General features: G+C 54.7%; 4 protein-coding genes across 9 annotated transcripts in view; 2 read left to right on the top strand and 2 right to left on the bottom strand.

The window, feature by feature from the left end:
• The window catches only part of GADD45B (growth arrest and DNA damage inducible beta), a 129498-nt gene extending 116326 nt beyond the window's left edge, over nucleotides 1–13172 (top strand). The window contains exons 2-5 of the mRNA XM_050770885.1: nucleotides 11035–11308; nucleotides 11435–11536; nucleotides 11936–12158; nucleotides 12398–13172. Of these exons, the coding sequence (XP_050626842.1) occupies nucleotides 11265–11308; nucleotides 11435–11536; nucleotides 11936–12158; nucleotides 12398–12511 (483 nt within the window). The 5' untranslated portion in view covers nucleotides 11035–11264 and the 3' untranslated portion in view covers nucleotides 12512–13172. The remainder of the gene's footprint in view (nucleotides 1–11034; nucleotides 11309–11434; nucleotides 11537–11935; nucleotides 12159–12397) is intronic.
• Nucleotides 1–25704, bottom strand: part of TIMM13 (translocase of inner mitochondrial membrane 13) — a 319004-nt gene that overhangs the window by 33760 nt on the left and 259540 nt on the right. The window lies entirely within an intron of this gene.
• LSM7 (LSM7 homolog, U6 small nuclear RNA and mRNA degradation associated) overlaps nucleotides 1–25704 on the bottom strand; it is a 401328-nt gene that overhangs the window by 131821 nt on the left and 243803 nt on the right. The window contains exon 1 of one of the 4 annotated variants that reach the window (XM_050770940.1): nucleotides 9991–9994. The exons of the other annotated variants lie outside the window; for them this stretch is intronic. The gene's annotated coding sequence lies outside the window, so the exon portion shown is untranslated. Of the gene's footprint in view, nucleotides 1–9990; nucleotides 9995–25704 lie in introns of those variants that run through there. 4 annotated transcript variants of the gene reach the window in all.
• The window catches only part of ZNF556 (zinc finger protein 556), a 433150-nt gene continuing 424090 nt past the window's right edge, over nucleotides 16645–25704 (top strand). The window contains exon 1 of the mRNA XM_050770516.1: nucleotides 16645–16655. The gene's annotated coding sequence lies outside the window, so the exon portion shown is untranslated. The remainder of the gene's footprint in view (nucleotides 16656–25704) is intronic.

Raw genomic sequence — 25704 nt, 5'->3', positions numbered from 1 at the left:
CACATGCTTACAGGGCTGACAGGTCACAACATCTGAAGTCTGCAAACTGGAGACCCAAGACAGCCAATGTTCCTTTTTTTTTTTTTTTTTTTTTTTTTTTTGAGATGGAGCCTCACTTTGTTGCCCAGGCCGGAGTGCAGTGGTATGATCTCGACTCACTGCAACCTCTGCCTCCTGGGCTAAAATGATCCTCCCACCTCAGCCTCCCAAGTAGCTGGGATTACAGGCATGTGCCACCACGCCCTGCTGATTTTTGTATTTTTAGTAGAGACGGGGTTTCGCCATGTTGGAAAGGCTGGTCTCGAACTCCTGAGTTCAGGTGATCTGCCTGCCTCGGTCTCCCAAAGTGCTGGGATTACAGGCGTGAGCCACCGCGCCCGGCCGAGAGCTGATCTTTCTGTTTGAGTCTGAAGATGGGGAAAAAAGCCGATGTTGCAGTCTGAAGGCCTTCAGGTGGGAGGAATTCTCTGCTCCCCAGAGGAGTGGCAGCCTCTGTGTTCCATCCAGGCCTTTAGTGGCTCGGGTAAGGCCCACCCATGCTAGGGAGGGTAGTGGGTTTGAGTGACTCAGTGACTGTACTGATGCAAAGGGTCAAAGGCTCATCTCATCTAATAACCCCCGGCCGGCATGTGCAGAGTAATGTTTGACCAAATATATAGGCACCCACAGCCCAGCCACGATGGCCTATAAAGTTAACCACCGGGCCAGGAACAGTGGCTCACGCCTGTAATCCCAGCACTTTGGGAGGCCGAGGCTGGTGGATCACTTAAGGTCAGGAGTTCGAGACCAGCCTGGCCAACATGGCAAAACCCCATCTCTATTAAAAATACATACATTAGCCAGGCCTGGTGGTAGGTGCCTGTCGTCCCAGCTACTGGGGAGGTTGAGGCACGAGTATCACTTGAATCCATGAGGTGGAGGTTGCAGTGAGCCAAGATCGCGCCACTGCAGTCCAGCCTGGGTGACAGACTGAGACTCTGTTGCAAAAAAAAAAAAAAAAAAGAAAGAAAGAAAATAAAAGAAATTAAGCATCATGGAGCTTGGTGCAGTAGCTGCTTACCCTGCAATCCCAGCCCTTTGGGAGGTCAAGGAGGAAGGATCACTTGAGGCCAGGAGTTCAAGACCAGCCTGGGCAACAGAGCAGGGCCCCATATCTACAAAAAATAAAATTAGCTGAAACCGCCTTTGCAAAAGTTCTATCAGTGAGAAAATTATAACGGTAGGCTGAACTAACCAACTCCCATCTTGCCTTAATTATTGCTGGGCTATTGGGCCAAGCTAACTTTGGAAGACATTTAGGCTACAGTTTAAGTGATAATAGACCTTGCACAAAACCCGACAGCTTTTATCAAGCTAACCCGAGGCCATCAGGTTGAGGGGAAGAGAGGAGCCCGAGACCTGCTAAGGTGCAAACATTATTCTGGAGGTTATAGGATATACAGTTTCCAGTCCAGGCACGGTGGCTCACACCTGTCATCCCAGCACTTTGGGAGGCCAAGGCGGGTGGATCACTTGAGGCCAGAAGTTCAAGACCAGCCTGGCCAACATGGTGAAACCCCATCTGTACTAAAAATACAAAAAGTAGCCAGGCATGGTAGCCCATGTCTGTAGTCCCAAATACTTGGGAGGCTGAGGCAGGAGAATCACTTGAACCTGGGAGGCAGAGGTTGCAGTGAGCCGAGATCACACCCCTGCACTCCAGCCTGGGCGACAAAGCGATACTCAGCCTGAAAAAAAGCAAACAAACAAAAAAAAGAGATGTGGTTTCCCCCAATTATTCCTGCAAATAACACCATTATTGTAGATTGGCCTTTTGAGATGTGTTTCCACGTGTTTTGCACGTCTGACATCCGTGCTCCACCTGGACTGAGGACCCTGCTCCTGAGGTTCCACCCAGAAGCGACTTGGCCGGCAGGAGGACCCCTGCCACCTGCTGTGAGTCCATCTCTGTCCCCAACCAACCAGCAGCAAGCACCTGTTTCCGTGGCCACTCCCACCCCTTCCCACAAAACTGCCCTTGAAAAACCCCTAACCTAGGCCGGGCGCGGTGGCTCACACCTGGAATCTCAGCACTTTGGGAGGCCGAGGTGGGCGGATCACCTGAGGTCAGGAGTTCGAGACCAGCCTCAACACGGAGACACCCCGTCTGTACTAAAAATACAAAATTAGCCGGGCGTGACGGTGCATGCCTGTAATCCCAGCTCCTCGGGAGGCTGAGGCAGGACAATTGCTTGAACCCGGGAGGCAGAGGTTGTGGTTAGCCGAGATGGCGCCACTGCACTCCAGCCTGGGTGACAGAGTGAGACTTGTCGCTATAAAGAAAAACCTCTAAACTATGAGGTTTGAACAAGTTGATTTGTCGCTATAAAGAGTTATGAATTCCCTCTCCCATGTGGCGTGGCCAGCCTCGTGTCTATTAAACTCTTTATCTACTACAATACCATGGTCTCTGTCTCTTTCGTTGTTTCCTTTCTTTTTTTGGAGACGGAGTCTCGCCCTGTCACCCAGCCTGGAGTGCAGTGGTGCAATCTCAGCTCACAGCAACCTCCACCTCCCGGGTTCGAGCGATTCTCCTGCCTCACCCTCCCGAGTAGCCGGGAATACAGGTGCCTGCCACCACCATGCCTGACCACTTTTATATTTTTAGTAGAGACAGGGTTTCTCCCTGTTGGTCAGGCCGGTCTCAAACTCCTGACCTCAAGTGATCTGCCCGCCTTGGCCTCCCAAAGTGCTGGGGTTACAGGTGTGAGCCACCGTGCCCGGCCTCTTTTTTTTTTTTTTTTAAGTAAAATACTTTCTTAAACAGAGGTCTCCCTATGTTGCCCAGGCTGGTCTCAAACTCTGGACTCAAGGAGTCCTCCCACTTTGGCCTCCCAAAGTGCTGGGATTACAGGTGTGAGCCACCGCACCCAGTCACCTGCTCTTTCTTTATGCAGCGGGCAGGAAGAACCCCTGCATAGCTGGATGTGGTGGTCCGTGCCTGTAATTCTAGCTATTTGGGAGGCTGAGTTGGGAGGATTCCTTAAGCCAGGAGTTCAAGGCTGCAGTGAGCTGTGATGGCGTCACTGCCTTCCAGCCCGGGCAACAGAGCAAAACCCATCTCTAAGAGAAAAAAAAGAAAAAAAAGTTAACCACCCTGAGGGATCACTGGAGCCAGGCCCAAAGCTGCCCACCGTGCCAGCGTTGTCTGCTGCCAGGGGTTCCAGCCGTTCCATTGTCTGTGAGCTCTTTTACAAGGTGTGTACATTGTAAAATACTCAGGGCAAGGGGAACGATTCCTGTCCATTGTGTAGCAAGAAATTTTGCCTCGACCAGAGACAGGTCTAGGTTTTGTTTGAGTCACTAAGAGGTGACCTTTAGGCCCCTGGAATGTCCTGCCTGATGGGTATACCGTTCTGTTTTTTTCTTTTTGTTTTGTTTTGTTTTGAGACAGCGTCTTTCTCTGTCTCCCAGGCTGGAGTACAGTGGTGCGATCTCGGCTCACTGCAACCTCCGCCACCTGGGTTCAAGCGATTCTCGTGCCTCAGCCTCCCGGAGTAGCTGGGACTACAGGCACCTTCCGCCACGCCCAGCTAATTTTTGCATTTTTAGGAGAGACGGGGTTTCACCATGTTGGCCAGGCTGGTCTCAAACTCCTGACCTCAAGTAATCCATTCGCCTCGGCCTTCCAAAGTGCTGGGATTACAGGCGTGAGTCACCGCGCCCGGGTTCAAGTGGCGTTCAAGGTCACTACAGTAGGGGAGGTATACGGAGCACTTTCTATGCCAAGCCCATCTAGGTCCTTGTTTTGGGTAAACCTTTCCACAACCTGACTTTCCCATGAAAAGAGGGAGTTTCAGGGAGGTTAAGCCACCAACCCAAGGACACACAGCTGATGACGGCTGCAGGTGGGATTTGAACCAGGCAAACGTGACCTCAGACAGAGCCTCTCCTTCTACCTCCCTCTGCGAGGCACAGTCCCAGACCTGCCAGCCTCTTGCTGTGCACCATTTCCCCCGCCCCTTCCCTGCCACTGTCCTCAGAATTTCCCCAGTGTGCCTTAGCCTTCCCTGGAGACTCCACTGCCACCTGGCTTGGCAATCCCACCTCCTCCCACCCCAGGCCTGTCTTACAAATGTCTGCAAGTTCAAATGATGACTCAGCTCCATCCTGAAACCTCTCCTTGGGGACAGGAGTCATGCCTTGTTCGTCTTGTTCATCTTTGCAGAAAAACATGATGTCAGAGCTCAGCCGTTGCCAATCACTTCCTGGCTACATCCGGAGTGAAACGCAGACCCCTCCCTGCAGCCCCCAAAGCCCTGTGAGCTCATCTTCCCGGCTCTCCCTCTTGCTCACTCTGTTCCACCCCCAGGCCTCTTGGGATTCCTCAAATGCACCAGGTGAGGTCCTGTGTCAGGGCCTTTTCATGCACTGTGCCTGCTGCCTGGGACCTCTGCCCCCAGAGCCCCTTGAACCTGACTTTTTACCATTTTATTTAATTTTAGTTTTATTTTTTATTTTTTTTGACACGGAGTCTCGCTCTGTCGCCCAGGCTGGAGTGCAGTGGCCAGATCTCGGCTCACTGCAAGCTCCGCCTCCCGGGTTGACGCCATTCTCCTGCCTCAGCCTCCCGAGTAGCTGGGACTACAGGCGCCCACCACCTCGCCCGGCTAGTTTTTTGTATTTTTTAGTAGAGATGGGTTTTCACCGTGTTAGCCAGGATGGTCTCGATCTCCTGACCTCGTGATTCGCCCGTCTCGGCCTCCCAAAGTGCTGGGATTACAGGCTTGAGCCACCGCGCCTGGCCTATTTTTTTTTTTTTTTTTAGACAGAGTCCCGCTCTGTCACCCAGGTGGGGTGCAGTGGTGTGATCTCAACCCACTACAATCTCCACCTCCCAGGCTCAAGTGAGTCTCCTGCCTCAGCCTCCTGAGTAGCTGGGATTACAGGCATGCGCCACCACGTCTGGCCAACTTTTTGTATTTTTAGTAGAGACAGGGTTTTGCCATGTTGGCCAGGCTACTCTCGAACTCCTGAGCTCAAGTGATCTGCCCGCCTTGGCCTCCCAAAGTGCTGGGATTACAGGTGTGAGCCACTGTACCCAGCCCCTGCCTCCTTTTTTTTTTTTTTTTTTTTTTTTTGAGACAGGGCCATGTTTTGTCGCCCAGGCTGGAGTGCAGTGGTGTGATCATAGCTCACTGCAGCCTGAAACTCCTGGGCTCAGGTGATCCTCCTGCTTTAGCGTCCCGAATAGCTGGGACTACAGGTGTGCCCACCACACCTGGCTAATTATTTTTATTTTTATTTATTTATTTTTATTTTTATTTTCTTTGAGATGGAGTCTCATTCTGTCGCCCAGGCTGGAGTGCAGTGGCATGATCTCGCCTCAGTGCAAGCTCCGCCTCCCGGGTTCACGCCATTCTCCTGCCTCAGCCTCCCAAGTAGCTGGGACTACAGGCGCCCGCCACCACGCCCAGCTAATTTTTTGTATTTTTAGTAGAGACGGGGTTTCACTGTGTTAGCCAGGATGATCTCGATCTCCTGACCTCATCATCTGCCCGCCTCGGCCTCCCAAAGTGCTGGGATTACAGGCATGAGCCACTGTGCCCGGCCCTACACCTGGCTAATTTAAAAAAAAATTATTTATGGCTGGGTGCAGTAGCTCACTCCTGTAATCCCAGCACTTTGGGAAGCCGAGGCGGGTGGATCACGAAGTCAGGACCTGGATTGTGAGGAGTTCGAGACCATCCTGGCCAAGATGTAAAGCCCCATCACTACTAAAAATACAAAAATTAGCCAGGTGCAGTGGCGGGCACCTGTAACCCCAGCTACTCGGGAGGCTGAGGCAGGAGAATCACTTGAACCCGGGAGGTGGAGGTTACAGTGAGCTGAGATTGTGCCACTGCACTGGGAGACAGAGAGAGACTCCGTCTCAAAAAAAAAAAAAAAATTATTTGTAGAGATGGGAGTCTTGCAAGGTTGCCCAGGCTGGTCTCGAACTCCTGAGCTCAAGCGATCCTCCCAACTTGGCCTCCCAAAGTGCTGAGATTACAGGCATGAGTCTACCCTTAGAGACAGAGGCTGCAGTGAGTCATGATCACACCACTGCACTCCAGCCTGGGCAATAAAGGGAGACCCTGTCTCAAAAAGGAAAAAGATGGCCGGGCACGGTGGCTCAAGCCTGTAATCCCAGCACTTTGGGAGGCCGAGACGGGCGGATCACAAGGTCAGGAGATCGAGACCATCCTGACTAACATGGTGAAACCCCGTCTCTACTAAAAAATACAAAAAAATAGCCGGGCGAGGTGGCGGGCGCCTGTAGTCCCAGCTACTCGGGAGGCTGAGGCAGGAGAATGGCGTAAACCCAGGAGGCGGAGCTTGCAGTGAGCTGAGATCCGGCCACTGCAGTCCAGCCTGGGCGACAGAGCGAGACTCCGTCTCAAAAAAAAAAAAAAAAAAAAAAAAAAAAAAAAAAAAAAAAGAAAAAGAAACCAATCTCATTAGAGGATATTGATATCTTGACCTCGTGATCTGCCCGCCTCAGCCTCCCAAATGCCCGGCCCTGGCCACGTTTTTTGTTGTCGTTCTTAATTTAAATGAATGCAGAAACCTCTATGCTGGATAACTGTTTTAAAATTTATTTTGTTTAAAGCCGAGTGAGGTGGCTCACACCTGTAATTCCAACACTTTGGGAGGCCGAGGCAGGTAGATCATTTGAGGTCAGGAGTTGGAGACCAGCCTGGCCAACATGGCGAAACCCCATCTCTACTAAAAATACAAAAAATTAGCCAGGTGTGGTGGAGGGCACCTGTAATCCTAGCTACTTGGGAAGCTAAGGCAGGAGGGTCACTTGAACCCGGGAGGTGGAGGTTGCAGTGAGCTGAGATCACGCCACTGCTCTCCAGCCTGGGTGACAGATTGAGATTCTGTCTCAAAAAGAAAGAAAGAAAGAAAGAAAGAAAATTATGACAGGATTACGCATATCGATTATTCCTCTCACCTCAGGCTCCAAGATGGTCTCGGTGACTCTGTTATTGATCTCATCTTTTACTTTATTTTATTTTTAGATGCAGGATCTCGCTCTGTTGCCCAGGCTGGAGTGCAGTAACATGATCATAGCTCACTGCAGCCTTAAACTCCCGGGCTCAAGTGATCCTCCCATCTCAGCCTCTCACGTAGGTGGGACTACAGGTGTGCACCACCATGGTCCGCTAACTTTTAAAATTTTTGTAGAGATGGGGTCTCCCTATGTTGCCCAGGTTGGTCTCAAACTCCTGGGCTCAAGCAATCCTCCTGCCTCGGCCTCCCAAAGTGCTGGGATTACAGAGGTGATCTCTGGCACCAGGCCCAAAGATAATAGCGCACGTTTCCTGAACGCTTACCTGATTGTGGGAATTTGATCCTTCAATGTCTCTGATGAAGCCTTAGTGTGACTGCTCCCATCTTACAGAGAAAGAAACTGAGACTGGAGCTCATTTTCTTTTTTTTTTTTTTTTTTGAGATCGAGTCTCATTCTTGTTGCCCAGGCTGGAGTGCAATGGCACAATCTCGGCTCACTGCAACTTCCACCTCCCAAGTTCAAGCGATTCTCCTGCCTCAGCCTTCTGAGTAGCTGGGACTACAGGCATGCGCCACCATGCCTGACTAATTTTTATATTTTTAGTAGAGATGGGGTTTCACCATGTTGGCCAGGCTGGTCTTGAATTCCTGACCTCAGGTGATGCGCCCGCCTTGGCCTCCCAAAGTGCTGGGGATTACAGGCGTGAACCACCACCGCGCCTGGCCCGGCTGGAGCTCATTTTCTGAGCTCAAAGGCACAGAGTTCAGAGTCTCTTGCGGATATTCCAAGATACTCCAGATATTCCAAGATGCCTGGAGCCAGGACTGGAAAAGGGAGGCACAGGAGGGCTTGGGGTCTAGAAAGAGAAGGCTGTAGGGTGGGGGACCATGGGAGACCAGGCAGTTGGTCTGGGAGAAAACAAGGCCAAGTCAGTGTTGACAGAGAAGTAGGATTTTCCTGGTGAAAACCAGAGGAAGACAGCATCTCAGGTGGAGGAAAAAGCTGACAAAGGCCCGGCCTCTTGGAGAGGAGGTTGTTATGACTGGCATGGGGGACACACAGAGGAAGGACTTGGACACAAATTCTCTGAGGCCCTGCTTTGCTCGCCTTATTTTATTTCATTTATTTTATTTTTGAGACAGATTCTCGCTCTGTCTCCCAGGCTGGAGTGCTGTGGCGTAATCTCAGCTCACTGCAACCTCTGTCTCCCAGGTTCAAGCGATTCTCCTGCCTCAGCCTCCCGATTAGCTGGGATTACAGGCGTGCGCCACCATGCCCTGGTAATTTTTGTATTTTTAATAGAGACGGGGTTTCACCGTGTTGGCCAGGTTGGTCTTGAACTCCTGACCCCAGACGATCCACCTGCCTCAGCCTCCCAAAGTGCTGGGATTACAGGCATGAGCCACTGTGCCCAGCCCTTATTTTATTTATTTATTTGAGATGGGGTCTCACTCTGTTGCCCAGGCTGGAATGCAATTGTGCAAGTCTGGCTCACTGCAGCCAGGAACTCCTGGGCTCAAGTGATCCTCCTGCCTCGGCCTCCGGAGTAGCCAGGATTACAGGTGTACACAACACACCCCATTCTTTTTTTTTTTTTAAAGACAGAGTCTCACTCTAGCATGATCTCGGCTCACTGCAATCTCAGCTTACTGCAACCTCTGTCTCCCAAGTTCAAGCCATTCTCCTGCCTCAGCCTCCAGAGTAGCTGGGATTACAGGCATGTGCCACCATGCCCGACTGATTTTGTATTTTAGTTTCTTCATGTTGGTCAGGCTGGTCTTAAACTCCTGGCCTCAGGTGATCTGCCCGCCTCGGCCTCCCAAAGTGCTGAGATTACAGGCGTGAGCCACCGTGCCCGGCCTTTTGTTTTGAGATGGAATCTCTCTCTGTCACCATGCCATGTGCAGTGGCATGATCTCAGCTCACTGAAACCTCCATCTCCTGGGTTCAATCCATTCTCCTGCCTCAGCCTCCTGAGTAGCTGGGATTACAGGCACGCGCCACCATGCCCAGCTAATTTTTGTGCTTTTAGTAGAGACGGGGTTTCACCATGTTGGTCAGGCTGGTCTCGAACTCCTGACCTCATGATCTGCTCTCCTTGGCCTCTTAATGTGCTGGGATTACCCAGCCTGCAATACTTTTTAAAAACAAAAATCAGGCCGGGTGCGGTGGCTCACACCTGTAATCCCAGCGTGAGGGAACAAAATATCAAAATTGTAAATAAAGACAGAATCTGACTTTGCACTTATCCCACTCACCTCCCTGACCTTCCCTATCTTCAGCTCATGTTGGCCGTATTGGTCAGGCTGGTCTGGAACTCCTGACCTCAGTTGATCTGCCCGCCTAGGACTCCCAAAGTGCTGGGATTACAGGCGTGATCCACCACTCCCGGCCGATTTAATTTTTAAAATTAAATTATAAAATATAAATATATATGTTGCCTGCGTAAAACATTGCATATATAAAATTATATGAAACGTTGCAACTGCCACGGTCCCCTTATCCCCCGCCTCCAGCCCAGTGCCCCGCCCGTCCGTCCCTCTCTTCCGGCGCTGAGGGCGCAGAAACTCTGCGCGGCCACCAGATGGCGCCGCCGCGCCTCGCAGCCCCGGGACATTTCGTGCCCCAGCGGTGGGCGGCGCGGAGGAGGCGGGATGCGTCAGCTGGGCTCGCGGGCCGGGGAGCCGGGGAACCGGGGAAACCGAGCCGCAGGGCCGAGGCCAGACCCCAGGCTGGCGGGGGAGGGGACTCAGATGTGAGTCACCCAGGAGCCCCCAGTCGACCGTGGGAGACGTCATGCGGGGCCTGCCCGCCTCGTTCCTAAGCAGCCTTCCTGGGGCGGCGGAGTCCTGCAGGCGGCCGTGCCTGGCGCACAGGCGTGGCTCCAACACGAACTAGCCTGTGGCCTCACCAAGCCTCAGTTTACCCTTTTGCATAATGCACATAAGCATCCCCCCTGCTTCTCAGGTCTTGGATTAAATCATCCATGAATCGGGAGGGGTGGAGGGTGCCAGATCCGCACCACGCTCAGTGCAGGTCAGCGCCCACCCCGGAGTGAGAAATAAAGGTGGCCGTCATCCTTGCACGTGGGCCTGGGGTGGCGGCGTGCAGCCGCAGCCTGCACCATTCCCCCCAACAATGGCTTTCTCCTCGGCCTGGAGGCCTCCGCACGCGCAAAGCCTGGAACGCCAGGCAGCTGGCGGGGGCGGGGCCACGCCACCTGCACCTCCCACGCGCGCCCCACCCTGAAACTCGCGGGGTCGGCGAGGGGGCGCCCGCTTTCTTCTCCAGAGTGCCCCGGGCTTTGCAACCTCCCACTTTCGGGGCCCTGGAGGAGGCCTCCCGCGACCACCAGGTGACAGATGATGTGTATTGAGCGCTTACTGTCAGCCGTATTTTATGTCATGCTCTGCAAACCAGCGAGGCCGGCGCTGCAGCCCCATTACTCAGACAGGAATATAGAGGCCGGGAAAAGCGAAATCACCCAGGGGCTGGGGTCGCCGCAGCCAGGAGAGACTCCGGTCATCACCACCACCTGGGCGAGATCAGGCTGCAAACGGGGCCCCTTCCCGGTGCAGCCCCTCCACCCCCAGCAGAACTTGGGAAAGGAGCAGTCCGGGACTCTCCGCGCATCGGGAGGGGATTCCAGGCCCCCCCCGGCGAAAGTCCGGGCCGCCTCGCGCGCTGGAAATCCCGCGCGCGCCCCGAACCGCGGCTCGGCTGCCGGGAAATCAGGAGAAAAAAACTTCTGCTTTTTTTTTTCTTTTCTGGCATTCGCGGTCACCTACCCGGCCCCCGCGCGCCCTCCTCCCGGTTCTCGCCCCCACGTGGGGCGCCCCCACACGGCGCTCCGCCCCCTCCCCGCCGTCGGCCAACCGCAGAGCTGTCTGCACTCTCCGTTGTCCTTCCACCAATAGAAGGGGTGAATGACTCCACTGAGGCCACGCCCCAGCCGTCAAGTCTATAAAAGTCGGTGCCGGAGGCTCCCGGCTCAGATCGCCGAGGCTTCGGACTACGGTTGGTTTCTGCAACTTCCCGGATTATTTTCGCCAAGGACTTTGCAACATTTTTTTCCGCCTTTTCTGGAAGGATTTCGCTGCTTCCCGAAGATCTTGGACGAGCGCTCCAGCTCCGTGGGAAGGTTTTGGGCTCTCTGGCGCGGATTTTGCAATTTCTCCCTGGGGACTGTCGTGGAGCCGCGTCCACTGTGGATTATAATTGCAACATGACGCTGGAAGAGCTCGTGGCGTGCGACAACGCGGCGCAGAAGTAAGTAGCCGGGGCCGCCGCCGTCTGAGGTCGGCCGGGACGGGATGGGTCGGGTTGGGCCGGGCCGGGAGCGGAATGTAGCACCCGGTGGTCCGCCCGTCACTGATCCCTCTCTCCTGGCCTCAGGATGCAGACGGTGACCGCCGCGGTGGAGGAGCTGTTGGTGGCCGCTCAGCGCCAGGATCGCCTCACAGTGGGGGTGTACGAGTCGGCCAAGTTGATGAATGTGTGAGTCAGACCCCCTCCCCGGGCCGGGCGCGGGTGGGACGGGACCTCCCCTCCGCTCTGGACGCTTTCCACACGCTTGTCTCGCATGGGGCTGGGACTTCCCCAAGTGCCACCCGCTGTGGATGCAGAGCTCCTCTGCTGTTTTGTGGATTGGGGGCTGCCGTATCCTGATGCATCGTCTGCAAGCGCTCCTCCCGCTGTGGGCCTGTCTCCCCACACCCCACACTTTGAACCGTGTGCCTTCCCCGCCCCCCACCGTCACCAGCTTGCAGAGGCAATCCCCTGCACCCCTGCAGTTTCTCTTTTGCTCTTGCACGCTCCTTTTTTTGCAAACTCCCCCTGCACGGTGGCCTCTCCCCTGTTCCCGGCTGACCCACCCCTTCCCTTTGGCCCCCTCAGGGACCCAGACAGCGTGGTCCTCTGCCTCTTGGCCATTGACGAGGAGGAGGAGGATGACATCGCCCTGCAAATCCACTTCACGCTCATCCAGTCCTTCTGCTGCGACAACGACATTAACATCATGCGGGTGTCGGGCATGCAGCGCCTGGCACAGCTCCTGGGAGAGCCGGCCGAGACCCAGGGCACCACTGAGGCCCGAGACCTGCATTGTCTCCTGGTCACGGTGAGTTGGGCCTCTGCCCTGACCTGCCACGCCCGGGCACCTGGGCTGGTGTTTGTCAACAAAGTCGGGCTGACTGGTCCTGCACAGCTCAGCGTTCAACCATGCTTGGCATGTCCCGTGGGCAGCCGGGCTGGGGCCTCCTCACCCAGGGAGCTATTTTGAGCCTGCCTGTTTTCCCCACACATGGGGCCCTGGGAGAGGGAGGCTCCCACTAAACCCCTTCTTTTCCCCTCCCACAGAACCCTCACACGGACGCCTGGAAGAGCCACGGCTTGGTGGAGGTAGCCAGCTACTGCGAAGAAAGCCGGGGCAACAACCAGTGGGTGCCCTACATCTCTCTTCAGGAACGCTGAGGCCCTTCCCAGCAGCAGAACCTGTTGAGTTGCTGCCAAAAACAAAAAATAAAATAAATATTTGAACCCCCCTCCCCCCCAGCACAACCCCCCCAAAACAACCCAACCCACGAAACCATCGGGGGCAGAGTCGTTGGAGACTGAAGAGGAGGAGGAGGAGGAGGAGAAGGGGAGTGAGTGGCCGCCCCCAGGGCGGAGATCGGGGAGCTGGCGGCCGCCGATCCGATGGAGGAGAAGTGGGGACCCAGGCCAGCAGGAGACAGGACCCCGGAGCTCAGGCCTTGGGATGGAGCAGAAGCTGGAGGGGCGGGGCACGCTGCCGCCTTCCCTATCATGGAAGGTCCAGACTCTCCACTTGAGGGTGGAGTGAGACTGACTGCAACCCCCACCCTCCTTGAGACTGGAGCTGGCGTCTGCAGACTAGAGACCTGGTTGAACTTGGTTGGTGCTTGTCTGCACCCTCGACAAGACCACACTTTGGGACTTGGGAGCTGGGGCCGAAGTTGCTCTGTACCCATGAACTCCCAGTTTGCGAATCATAGAGACAATCTATTTTGTTACTTGCACTTGTTACTCGAACCACTGAGAGCGAGATGGGAAGCACAGATATCTATATTTTTATTTCTACTCTGATGACCTTGTAATAAATTTCTAAAGCTTCTGGGTGCTTGTATGTTTTCGACTTCTGAGAACAACCGGGACCCCTGCCCCCTCCCCTGGGACACGCTTCACACCCCCCCTCCCCACCTCTCCTCCGCAACCCCTGCCAGCTCACCAGGAAGTGTTACTCAAGCCCCTGTTAGCAGCTCCAGGCTCCCGTGCAAAACAGTACCTCTTCTCTGCAGCAGGCGCCTCCACCGACTCCAACAAATCTATGCCTCTTTTTTTTTTTTTTTTTTTCTTCTCCTCCTACCCTGTAGCAATTAAGAGACCGGTTTATTACGAAACCTGGCCGCCGTGCCACCGCTGTTACTGGCTGTGCAGGAGCCAGCCCTAAGCTCTGGGCACATATGGAGGCATTTCGGCGGGAGGGGGTGCTGGCTGCAGCCCCTGACCGCCCCGGCGGCCGCCACCGCAGCCCAAGGTCCAGAGCGGTCAATGGGGCACCTGGGACCACACAGCGAGGTGAGCTCAGGACTTGCAAGGAAGAGCTCCTTTGGAGGATTCCGCAGGGAGTGCCCCGCACCCACCACAGCCGTCTCCATCCCAGGATAGGCCTCTCTTTTGCACTAAAGAAAAGAACTTTTTTTTTTTTTTTTTTCGCAAACTAAAATCAACAAGCAGAAAAATACCCCAGGAAGTCGGCCTCCGGGCCAGCTGGCCTTGGCACAGTGCTGCGTTTTGCCTCTAAACCGAAACTGCGAGCCCTGGCCAGCCACCTCCTACTTCTCCCAAAGTTGCAGGCGCGGTGGTGACTCCCCCTGCCCCGGGCTGGGAGCGTGGCCCAGCCCTTCCGTGCCCGGCCTCAGTCTTCCCGCCCCGGGTCTGCAGGGTGGGCCCGCCCTGGCCGGGCGCAGGGACGACCTTGGCTCCCCTCTGCCATGCAGCCCCAAGCCTGAGAACTAAGGAGGAGTGTGGAGAGGGTGGGGTGGTCCTGCCCGCAGGCCGCGACCTTTCCACGGAGCCTCACGTGGGCGCATGAGGAAAACCCCAGCGGCTCCCTGGGAGTCACGGGGATCGGGGGAGCCCCGGCGGGGGAGGGCGAGAGAGGGAGGGGGAAGTCCCAGAGGGAGAAGGGGGGAGGGGGGAGGGGATCCCGCCTGGGGCTAGGAGGAGGGGAGAACTGAAGTGGGGAAAGGGGAGCCCAGAAGGGGAAGGGGAATCCCCCACAGCCCTGAACCAACAGGGAAACCCCGGGAGGGGGTAGACAGGCAGCAGGAGTCCCGAAGGGGTTGGAGGAGGGGGGAATGGAGGCGAAGAGGCGGGAGCCCCGAGGGAGTAGGGGATGATGGGGTGGGGATCCCTGAGATGGTGCCCAAGCGGGGAGGGCGCCTGGGAAAGGGTACAGAGGGCGAGGGGCTCTTGAGCGATTGGGCTGCGGGAGAACATGGGGGGCCAAAACCCAAGAAGGGAAGGACCAGGTGGGGCAAGGGTCGGTCTAGTGGAGGCCTGCAAAAGTTATGGCTTTTCTTTTTCTTTCTTTTGAGACAGTCTCACTTCATCGCCGGGGCTGGAGTGCAGTGGCGCGATCTCGCCTCACTGCCTGAGTTCAAGCGATTCTCCTGAGTAGCTGGGACTACAAGCACCCACCACCACGCCCAGCTAATTTTTGTATTTTTAGTAGAGATGGGGTTTCACCATGTTGGCCAGGCTGGTCTCAAACTCCTGACCTCAGGTGATCCGCCCACCTTGGCCTGCAAAGTGCTGAGATTACAGGTCTGAGCCACCGCTCCCATTCTCTGTCTCTGCCATTGGTCAAGCTCCTAGGGTAGGGAGGCGAGGCCGGCTTGGAGGGCTATGTCCCCTGGGATGGGCGGGTCTGTCTCCATCCTGATTCTTCCGTTCCTGCTCCTCAGTCTCTGGAACAGTGCAGCCAGATCTCAGGCTCCTGAGCCCCAAGCGGAGACAGGGCATGGAGGGGCCCCAGTGGTGGGACCCTCAGCCAGGACCTTCACCTGTCTGTGCCTCAGTTTCTCCCTCTGAAAAATGGGGATAATGCTACCTAGCTCATAGACTGTTGAGGAGATTCAATGATATATAGATTCCTGGGCCGGCCCCGTGGCTCACTCTCTGTAATCCCAACACTTTGGGAGGCTTGGGGGAGGTGGGGAGGAATCCCTGAACCCAGGAGTTCGAGACCAGCATGGATAAACATAGGGAGACCCAGGTCTCTACAAAAAAATTTTAAAAATTAGCTGGGCATGGTGGTATGGGCCTGTGGTCCCAGCTACTTGGGAGCCTGAGGCGGGAGGAGCACTTGAGCCCTGGAGATGGAGGCTGCAGTGAGCTGTGATTGCACCACCGCACTCTAGCCTAGGTGACAGAGCGAGACCCTGTCTCAAAACAAACAAACAAACAAACAAACAAACAAATAGACCCTGAAATATAGCTTCTTTGACCAGCTTCCTTCAATGTACTTCCAGAATCATCTTTTTTTTTTTTTTCCAATTTTTAAAAGATTATTCATTTAAAAATTTTAGATTTAGCCGGGTGTGGTGGCTCACGCCTGTTACGGTTTGAATTGTGTCCCCCACAAAAGATGTGGAAGGCTAGGCATGGTGGCTTACGCCTGTAATCCCAGGACTTTGGGAGGTCGAGGTGGGCGGCTCATTTGAGGTCAAGAGTTCGAGACCAGCCTGGCCAAGACGGTGAAACCCCATTTCTACTAAAATACAAAAGTTAGCTGGGCGTGGTGACGCACACCTGTAGTCCCAGCTACTCAGGAGGCTGAGGCAGGAGAATCACTTGAACCCAGGAGGCGGAGGTTGCAGTGAGCAGAGATCCTGCCACTGCACTCTCTCTCTCTATATATATATATAGAGAGAGAGAGAACAAAAAAAGAAGCAGGGTCATGCTCTCTTGCCCAGGCTGGAGTGCAGTGGCATGACCATGGCTCACTGCAGCCTCGACCTCCTGGGTTCAAGCAATCCTCCAGCCTCAGCCTCCTGAGTAGCTGGGACTAAAGGTGCACACCACCATGCCTAGTTATTTGTTACCTTTTTTTTTTTTTTTTTTTTTTGTAGAAATGGGGTCTCACTATATTACCCAGGCTGGTCTCAAATTCCTGGCCTTAAGTGATCCTCCAGCCTCGGCCTCCCAAAGTGTTGGGATTACAGGTGGGAGCCACCGTACCCAGCCCTCTCCTGTTGTTATTACTATTGCAGTTGGTATTGTTGTTGTCATTTATGAAAGTACTCCACAGTCTCCCTGACCGAAGCCAGGGATGTACAGGAATTGGCTTCAAAGGCTGCTGTTTCATTGAATTAATAATAGCAGCTGGGTAGGTTGATTCAATCTCCTCTGGGACTCAACTGTAAACACCTATAAACTTACAGTGGTTCCGTGAGGAAGATGCCGTTGTCCCATTTTCCCGAAGAAGAGACTGAGGCTCAGAGTGGAAGAGCCACAGTCTGGCTAGGAGACTTGAATTGTCGGTGTCTGGCTGGTCAGTCCCTGGGGAAAACTGGGTTGGGGGAACCGGGGGATGCAACACCCCCAGCTCCCCAGACCCCTTCCAGTTCATGCTGGGTCAGGAGGGAGTAGTCACAGGGCGCCAAGGCTCAGTCAGCTGGCACAGGCCGTTCTGGGCTCCCACACTCAGGACTGGACGCCAGGATACGTGTGTGTGTTCCTTGGACGACGGTGAGTGGAAGAGTTGGCAGTGGTCACCGCAGGTTGCAGGCAGACACCCTTTCCCAACCGGACTTGTGAGGTTGGGTGCGAGCTCACTCCAGGGTGCCCACGATGGCCTGTGTCTGAACCTACACTCACAGGCTGAAATGCATACACATGCCCATACCCCGCTATGCAGTTATAGTCACAGCTGGAGACATGTTCACACACATGCACACACATACTGCATGCCATGGACACAGAGTCGCTTGCAAGAAGACAAGTGAGTCCATAGAAATGCCTCCCATGGCCGGGTGTGGTGGCTCACACCTGTAACCCCAGCACTTTGGGAGGCCAAGAAGGGTGGATCACCTGAGGTCAGGAGTTCGAGACCAGCCTGGCCAACATGGTGAAACCCCATCTCTACTAAAAATACAAAAAATTAGCCAGCCATGGTGGTGCATGCCTGAAATCCCAGCTATTTGGGAGGCTGAGACAGGAGAATCGCTTGAACCCAGGAGGTGGAGGTTGCAGTGAGCTGAGATTGTGCCACTGCACTCCACCCTGGGTGAGAGAGAGAGAGACTCCATCTCTCAGATGACCCACCTGCCTCAGCCTCCCAAAGTGCTGGGATTACAGGTGTGAGCCACTGCACTCGGCCTTATATTTTTTTTATTTTTTCCTTTGAGACGGGGTCTCACTCAGCCATCCAGGCTGGAATGCAGTGGTGCAATCTCGGCTCACTGCAACCTCTGCATCACCAGCTCAAGCAATCCTCCCTCCTCAGCCTCCTGAGTAACTGAGATTACAGACATGTGCTACCACACCCAGCTGTTGTTGTTTTTTGAGACAGAGTCTCCCTCTGTCATCCAGGCTGAAGTGCAGTGATGTGATCATAGCTCGTTGCAGCCTGAACCTGCTGGGCTCAAGTGATCCTCCTGCCTTGGCCTCCCAAAATGGTGGGAGCCACCATGCCCAGCCACTATCTGCTTTTTATAGAAAGAGAATGTGGAGTTCAGACAGGTGCAGTGACTTGCCCAAAGTCAAAAGGTACAATGACAGAGCCAGGAACCAAACCAAGACCAGTGTGGCTCAAAGTACTGTTTTTCCATACACACGTGTGCACACACACACACACACACGTACACACATATATACAGACATGCACGCACATACACACAGTATATATACTGTATATATATACACATATATAGTATGTATACATACTATATATGTAAATATAACGATATCTATTATTGAGAAATAGTTCATATACCATAAAATTCACCCCTTTAAAGTGTTTAACTCAGTGGTTTTTAGTATATTCACAAAGTTGTGCAACCATCACCACTATTGAATTCCAGAATATTTTCACCACCCCCAAAAGAAGCCCTGTCACCATTAGCAGTCACTCCTCACGCTCCCTCCCCTAGCCCCTGACAATCACTACTCCACATTTTCCCCATGAATTCACCTCTTCTGGACATTTCATATAAATGAAATCATAAAATGTGCAACCTTTTGTGTAGGCTTATTTTGCTTGCATACCGTTTTGGGGGCTCATCCATGATGTTATATGTATTGGTATCAAAGTTTGAACATACTGGATGCAGTGGCTCAGGCCTGTAATCCCAGTACTTTGGGAGACTGAGGCAGGAGGATTGCTTGAGCCCAGGAGTTTGAGACCAGCCTGGGCAACATGGCAAGACCTCGTCTCAAAAAAACAAACAAACAAAAAACAAAAATTAAGCCAGGTGTGGTGGTGCATGCCTGTAATCTTAGCTACTGGGGAGGCTAAGGTGGGAGGATTGCTTAAGCCTGGGAGGTTGGAGTTGCAGTGAGCTTTGATCGCACCACTGCACTCCAGCCTGGGCAACAGAGTGAGACCCTGTCTCAAAACACAAAAGATTTGAACTTGTGTGGTCTGCCCTGTGCCTCTGCTTCCCCGAGCATGTGCCTGGGAATCCCAGCAGTATACTAGCACCCTCACGTGTGGATGGCCATCCCTGGGAAGGCACTCAGAGTCACACACACAATTCATATTTAGTGACCAGCCACTATGTGTGGGACTTACACACGCAAATCCTCAACCCACGTGTTGTTTATACACCTGGCTCTCTAACGTCCAGCCAGGGCCTGTGCTGATGCCTCTGGCCAGAACACTCTTCCCTGCCTTTCCCCTAGATAACACCTACTCATCTTTTGCTCACATCTCAGATGCCACCTTCTCCAGGAAGCCCTCCAGACAAGACCTGGAATAACCTCTGTACTATCTCTGTCCACCTGCCCTTCTTGGTGCTTGCACCATTTTTTTGTTTGTTTGGTTTGTTTGTTTTTTTGAGACAGAGTTTTGCTCTGTCACCCAGGACAGAGTGCAATGGCATGATCTTGGCTCACTGCAGCCTCCATCTCCTGGATTCAAGTGATTCTCCCACCTCAGCCTCCCGAATAAGTGGGATTACACGCACCCGGATAATTTTTGTAGTTTTGTGGAGATGGGGTTTCACCATGTTGGCCAGGCTGGTCTTGAACTCCTGACCTCAGGTAATCCACCTGCCTTGGCCTCCCAAAGTGCTGGGATTATAGGCGTGAGCCACCATGCCCAGCCCCTGCACCCATTTGTAATGACATATTTATAACCCTGTTATTTGCTTCTTGTCTATCTTCTGTGTGAGGCTGCAGGCTCCCAGAGGGATGGGAGAAGGTCTGTTTTTCTCACCCCCAGATCCCTAGTGGCTAGTCCAGAGCCTGGGACACAGGTGGCACTTCATAAATGCTTGTGGCATAAAGACTCAATCAAGTGTGTATGACAAGAGGTTGAACTGCTGATGACCTTCTGTGTCCGTGCTCCAGGACAGACTGTTTCGTCCCTGAGGGACACACGTTGGTCTGCCAAGTGCTGGGTCCCGGCCAGGCACAGCGACACCACTCAGCTCAGGAAGGCTGGAACCTGGCTCTGTGGAGGCGGCCAGCTGTGTGGCCTCGGGCAAGTTGCTTCACCTCTTTGTGTCCAGTTTTCTTACTGGTGCAATGGGAATGCCAGTGGTGGTACTCATCTCTCTCAGGGCTGTTGTGGACATTAAATTAATTACATTATGCAAAGCATTAGAATGGGGAGAAGCTTGCAGAAAATTTAGCTATTATTGTGTGAGCTACTATGCAACTGTACACCATACAGTGCTTTCTGCCTGTACACGAATATCTCCATAGCTGCCTGTTAATATGGGTTGGAATTTGTCTCTGAATTGCTGTATACTGTGGTGTGTTGGGCCATGAGGACTTGTGCTGCTACAGGGGAACACAGCAATACACGTACACGTGTGGCTGCTGCTACAATTCTTGGCATCCTTGGAGTGAGCCCTGGACACCCAGAACTCCCGACCAATTGGAGACCCATGATTGTACCTTCCTCATCACCCCAACTCAGAAGTCCATAGCAGCTGATTCTGCTCACTTCCTGCCCAGAGTGGCCCCAGGGCACGACCTCTGTGGCTGGTGGTTTGGGGGTCTATTTATTATTTTTTGAGACGGTCTTACTGTGTTACCCAGGCTGGAGTGCAGTGGCATGATCATGGCTCACTGCAGCCTTGAACTTCCAGGCTCAAGCGATCCTCCCGCCTCAACCTCCCAAGCAGCTGGGATTACAGGTGCCTGCCAGCACGCCTGGCTAATTTTTGTATTTTTAGTAAAGACAGGGTTTTTCCATGGTGGCCAGGCTGGTCTCAAACTCCTGACCTCAAGTGACCCACCTGCCTCAGCCTCCCAAAGTGCTGGGATTACAGGCGTGAATCACTGAGCCCTGCCATTTTTAATTTTTTTTTTTTTTTTTTTTTTTTGAGACGGAGTCTCGCTCTGTCGCCCAGGCTGGAGTGCAGTGGCGCGATCTCGGCTCACTGCAAGCTCCGCCTCCTGGGTTCACGCCATTCTCCTGCCTCAGCCTCCCGAGTAGCTGGGACTACAGGCGCCCACAACCGCGCCCGGCTAATTTTTTGTATTTTTAGTAGAGACGGGGTTTCACCGTGGTCTCGATCTCCTGACCTTGTGATCCGCCCGCCTCGGCCTCCCAAAGTGCTGGGATTACAGGCGTGAGCCACCGCGCCTGGCTTTAATTTTTTTTCCCCTAAGAGATAGGGCCTCCCTCTGTCACCCAGGCTGGAATGCAGGGGTGCCGTCACTGTTCACTGCAGCCTCGACCTCCCAGACTCAAGCAATCCTCCCACCTCAGTCTCCCCAGCCTCCCAAGTAGCGGGAACTATAGGCATGTACCACCCTGACTGGCTAATTTTTATTTTTTGTAGACACAGGGTTTCATGATGTTGCCTAGGCTGGTCTTGAACTCCTGGCCTCAGGTGATGCCCCCATCTCAGCCTCCCAAAGTGCTGGGGTTAAAGGCCTAAGCCACCGCACCCTGCCTGATTCATTGAATATTTATTGAGTCCCTACTGTGTTTGAGGGCCTGTGTTAACCTTAGAAAAACAAGAGAACCAGATAAAGAGAGGCATCTGTGTGTATGGGTGTGTGGGTGTCTGTTGCATGTGAGTATGAATTCTCATTCAAGTGTCTGCATGTGTGGCTGGAAAGACACGGTTGGGTGTTTTTGTGTGAAGATGTTATGGTTTGAATTGTGTCCTCTGCAAAAGATGTGGAAGGGTAGGCATGGTACCTCACGCTTATAACCTCAACACTTTGGGAGGCCAAGGCAGGAGGATCTCTTGAGATCAGGGGTTCGAGACCAGCCTGGGCAACAGAGAGAGATCTTGATTCTACAAAAAATAAAAAAAGATATGGCCAGGCACGGTGGTTCAAGCCTGTAATCCCAGCACTTTGGGAGACTGAGGTGGGCGGATCATGAAGTCAAGAGATTGAGACTATCCTGGCCAACATGGTAAAACCCTGCTTCTACTAAAAATACAAAATTTAGCTGAGTGTGGTGGGGTACACCTGTAGTTCCAGATACTAGAGAGGCTGAGGCAGGAGAATGGTGTGAACCCAGGAGGCAGAGGCTGCAGTGAGCCGAGATCGCGCCACTGCACTCCAGCCTGTCGACAGAGCGAGACTCCATCTAAAAAATAAAAAATAAAAAAATAAAAAGATATGAGCCTGGCATGGTGGCATGTCTCAAAAAACACTGAATGAATCAAAGCACACACCCAGGGCCACCTGGTCTCAGACACACATGTGTGCATTTGCATATCAACCCCCTAGTCATGGGTGAACGGGTATCTGCAATGAAGCAGTTCAGAGCAGAGACAGGAGACGATGGCGCCTCCCTGAAGAGGTCCCTGCTGTGGGCATCTATGGCTGAGCCCCTTAGGGAACTGTGAGAGATGTGGTCACGATGGGGCAAGAGCGAGTGGGGGCATCTACTTATTTCATTTCATTTCATTTCATTTCACTTCATATCATTTCATTTTTTGTGGCAAAGGTTTGCTCTTGTTGCCCAGGCTGGAGTGCAGTGGCACGATCTCAGCTCACTGCAACCTCTGCCTCCAAGCTACAACCGATTCTTCTGCCTCAGCCTCCCGAACATCTGGGATTACAGGTGCGCGCCATCATACCTGGCTAACTTTTTGTATTTTTAGTAGAGATGGGGTTTCACCATGTTGGTCAGGCTGGTCTCGAACTCCTGACCTCGTGATCTGCCCGCATCGGCCTCCCAAAGTGCTGGGATTACAGGTGTAAGCCACCGCGCCCAGCTGGCATCTACTTATTAACCAACCGCATCCCCCCTGTTTGAGGGGTGTTCTGGGGTGTTGACTCCCTGGTACATCCTGCCTACCCAGAGGGGGTTCTCGGTGGGTGTCTGTATGTAGGTAGGTGCCTGCACACAGTAGGTGCTGCATGTCTCTGGGTGTCTGCACACAGTAGGTGCTGCATGTCTCTGGGTGTCTGCACACAGTAGGTGCTGCATGTCTCTGGGTGTCTGCACACAGTAGGCATGGCACGCAGGTGGGGCTCTGCACACAGTAGGCCTTGCATGCAATAAAGACGCTGCACACAGCAGGTGTTTGCATGAAGGAGAGGGGCTGTGGGCAGTAGGTTTGCACACCTTTAGAGAAAGACCCCAGGCAAAGAGACACAGGAAGCTGTTGGACTGTAGGAAATTGTCGGAAGCCAGCTACCAGGTGGCCAAGGGGACATAGCAGCATCTGTTACACCCTTTGTGCACTTTGAACAGTGGTTCTCAGCCTTCAGGGTGCATTGGCAACCCCTTGGGTACCCCCCCTTTTGTTTTTAAAGTAGAGACAGGGTCTCCCTATGTTGCCCAGGCTGGTCTGGAACTCCTGGGCTCAAAGGGTCCTCCTGCCTTGTCCTCCCAAAATGCTAGGATTACAGGCGTGAGCCACCATGCCCGGCCCCTGCGCACACTTTCAATGTAGTGGGTTGGATGTGGTGGCAGGGGACCCTAGACCGGGTCTGCTCTTTTCTGGGACACAGCGAAAGGAATGCAGAGGCTTCCTGAGCCATCACTCTTCCTTTCTTTCTCCAGGGACCCCTTCTCTCTGCAGACCACCGCCGAGAGGCGGGCCCTCAGAGCCCCAGAACTCCCTGCGGCTTTCCAGCTCGAGGCCTTGGCCACCTCGTGGTCCCGGCAGTGCCCAGGCAAGGCTCCGGGGAGGCGAGGGAGGAACCAGGGTGGGTCTCCTTGCGGGAAGCAGAGAGTCACGGAGTCCTGCAGAGAGAGGCTCGGAGCGCTGCACGTCCCTTTCTCCAGCCCCCACCCCAGAGCCTGAAGCATGCTCCCCGGACATGTAGGTCACGCGACCCACAGCATTACAGATCCCCAGGGACCCAGGATGGCCCCCCAGAGACCCAGAACGCTCCATAGCCACACAGTGCGAAGGTCAAGGACCTCCTCCACAGGATGCTGGGCCAGGGAGACCGCAGGCACACGGGACAGCCACACCAGAGCCGCATCTGGAGAAAGGGTGGGGGGTTTCCTCTCGCCGCTCCTCCCTATTCTTTCCCTACATTGTTCCGTTCCGTGCTCCCAGTTCCCACCCCACCCCCTCCACCCGGACGCCGGCGGTTCCCAGGCCCCGGAGCTGGGGTGGAGTGGGGTGGGGTGGGGTAGAGTGAGGGGCCTCGTGAAGAACGCTGCGGGCCAAGACCCTCTTGCGCATGTGGCGAGAGCGCACGAGTGTGGGAGCTTCGGCCAGAGCTCACATGCGTGCGCTTGGGGAAGTGTTTGGGCCGCTGTGTACACAGCAGGCACGCCATAAACGCCTCTTGAATGGCTCCGTGCTAGGGAAGGGAGGGAGGGCAGAGTTCAGGCCCTACAGAGAAGGAAGGGGAGGGGCGGAGGCCTGGCTTTAGGTTTGAATCTCCGCGGCTTACTAGTTCCAGCAGCTCAGCAAAAACGTGACTCAGTTTCCCCCGTCCATAAAAGAGAAAGCCGAATCGCCCTCCCACGTGTCGAGGTGAAACTAGACAATGCACTAAGGCGCTTAGCAAAACGCGCTGCCTTGAGAACCCTTATTACGCCTTCCTTTCACCCCACCCTCTCGCCAGACACTCTGGGGGTGGAGAGGGGCGCTGACCCAGGCCCCAGACACCCCTCCCGTCCTCCCTCCCTAGCAGGCAGGAGTCCCGGCTTTCCCGTTCCTTAAATTGGATAATTGGAGACAGAGGCGGGTGCTCGAGACGGAGAAATCCCCAAGTGGGCGAAAGGCAAGGGGCCTGTCCTCCTAGTTTCCCCGCACTGGGGGCCCCGACCCTCGCCAGCGCTCCCTCTGGTGCGCCCTGGGCGCGCAGTCTGTGCGCTCGGGAGCCCCCAGCGCCGGCCGTCGACCCCCTCCAGAGCCCGGTGGTGCCAGCCTCCCTCTGTTGCCCGCCAGGCGCGGTGTCTGCGGCCGCCCGGGCAGGAGGGGTGGGGGGGTCCGCGCTGGCGGCGGCTCCGGCGGCGTCTCCCTCCTCCAAGCCCCTGGCGGCGGGCGGCCGGGCCGAGGGCGGGGCGTCTGCACAGACCCTCCTTTTGTGAGCGGCGCCTTCCCCGGGCGGCCTGGCGCGCAGGGCTCGGGCACTGCGCCAGCGCCCGGAATAGCCTCCCTGCCCGGCCGCCCGCCCCACGCCCCGGCGGAGCCGCCTGACCTGCCCGGCCCGGCGCGGAGGAGCCTGGGGCCGCGGTGGCGCAGGAACCGGGTGCGTGCTCAGCGGCACGGGGCTGCAGCCGCTACTCTCCGCTGGGCAAGGCACTGGCCGCGTGCAGTCAGTCCTACTGTGCGCAGCCCCTCTCTTGCGTGCAGACGCCCGCTGTGTGCAGATTTCCGACTTCGTGCAGGGCCTACTGTGCGCCGCACCTCTTCCATGCAAAGCCTACTGTGTGCAGAGCCCCACTTGCCTGCAATGCCTACTGTGTGGAGCCCCCCTACTGTGTGCAGCCCCCCTACTGTGTGCAGCCCCTCTCCTGCGTGCAAACGCCTGCTGTGTGTGACCCCTTTCTTGCATGCAGGGCCTGCTGTGTGCAGAGCCGTACCTACCTGCAGGGCCTCCCGGGTGCCGCCCCTCTCCTGTGTGCAGATCCCTGTCTTCGTGCTGGGCTGACTGTAGGCAGCACCTCTCTTCCATGCAAAGCCCACTATGTGCAGAGCCCCACTTGGCCGCCATGCCTGCTGTGTGCAGACACCCAGATACATACAAAACCGGTTGTGTGCAGGCATCCACCGACATGCAAACACTGCACCTGCACCCCTGCAAACACCCCCTGCGCACAGGCACACACTGACACTCATGTGAGGAACGCCCACACTTCCAAACAGCCTTGCCTTTTTTTCTTTCTTTTTTTTTTTTTTTTTTTTGCGGTGGAATCTCGCTCTGTTGCCCAGGCTGCGGTGCAGTGGCATGATCTCAACTCACTGCATCTGCCCCCTCCCAGGTTCAAGCAATTCTTCTGCCTCAGCCTCCCGAGTAGCTGGGATCAC

The sequence above is a fragment of the Macaca thibetana genome, chromosome 19 (assembly GCF_024542745.1).
Source record: "Macaca thibetana thibetana isolate TM-01 chromosome 19, ASM2454274v1, whole genome shotgun sequence".
NCBI lineage: Eukaryota > Metazoa > Chordata > Mammalia > Primates > Cercopithecidae > Macaca > Macaca thibetana.
This window is presented reverse-complemented; position numbering and strand designations above follow the sequence as displayed.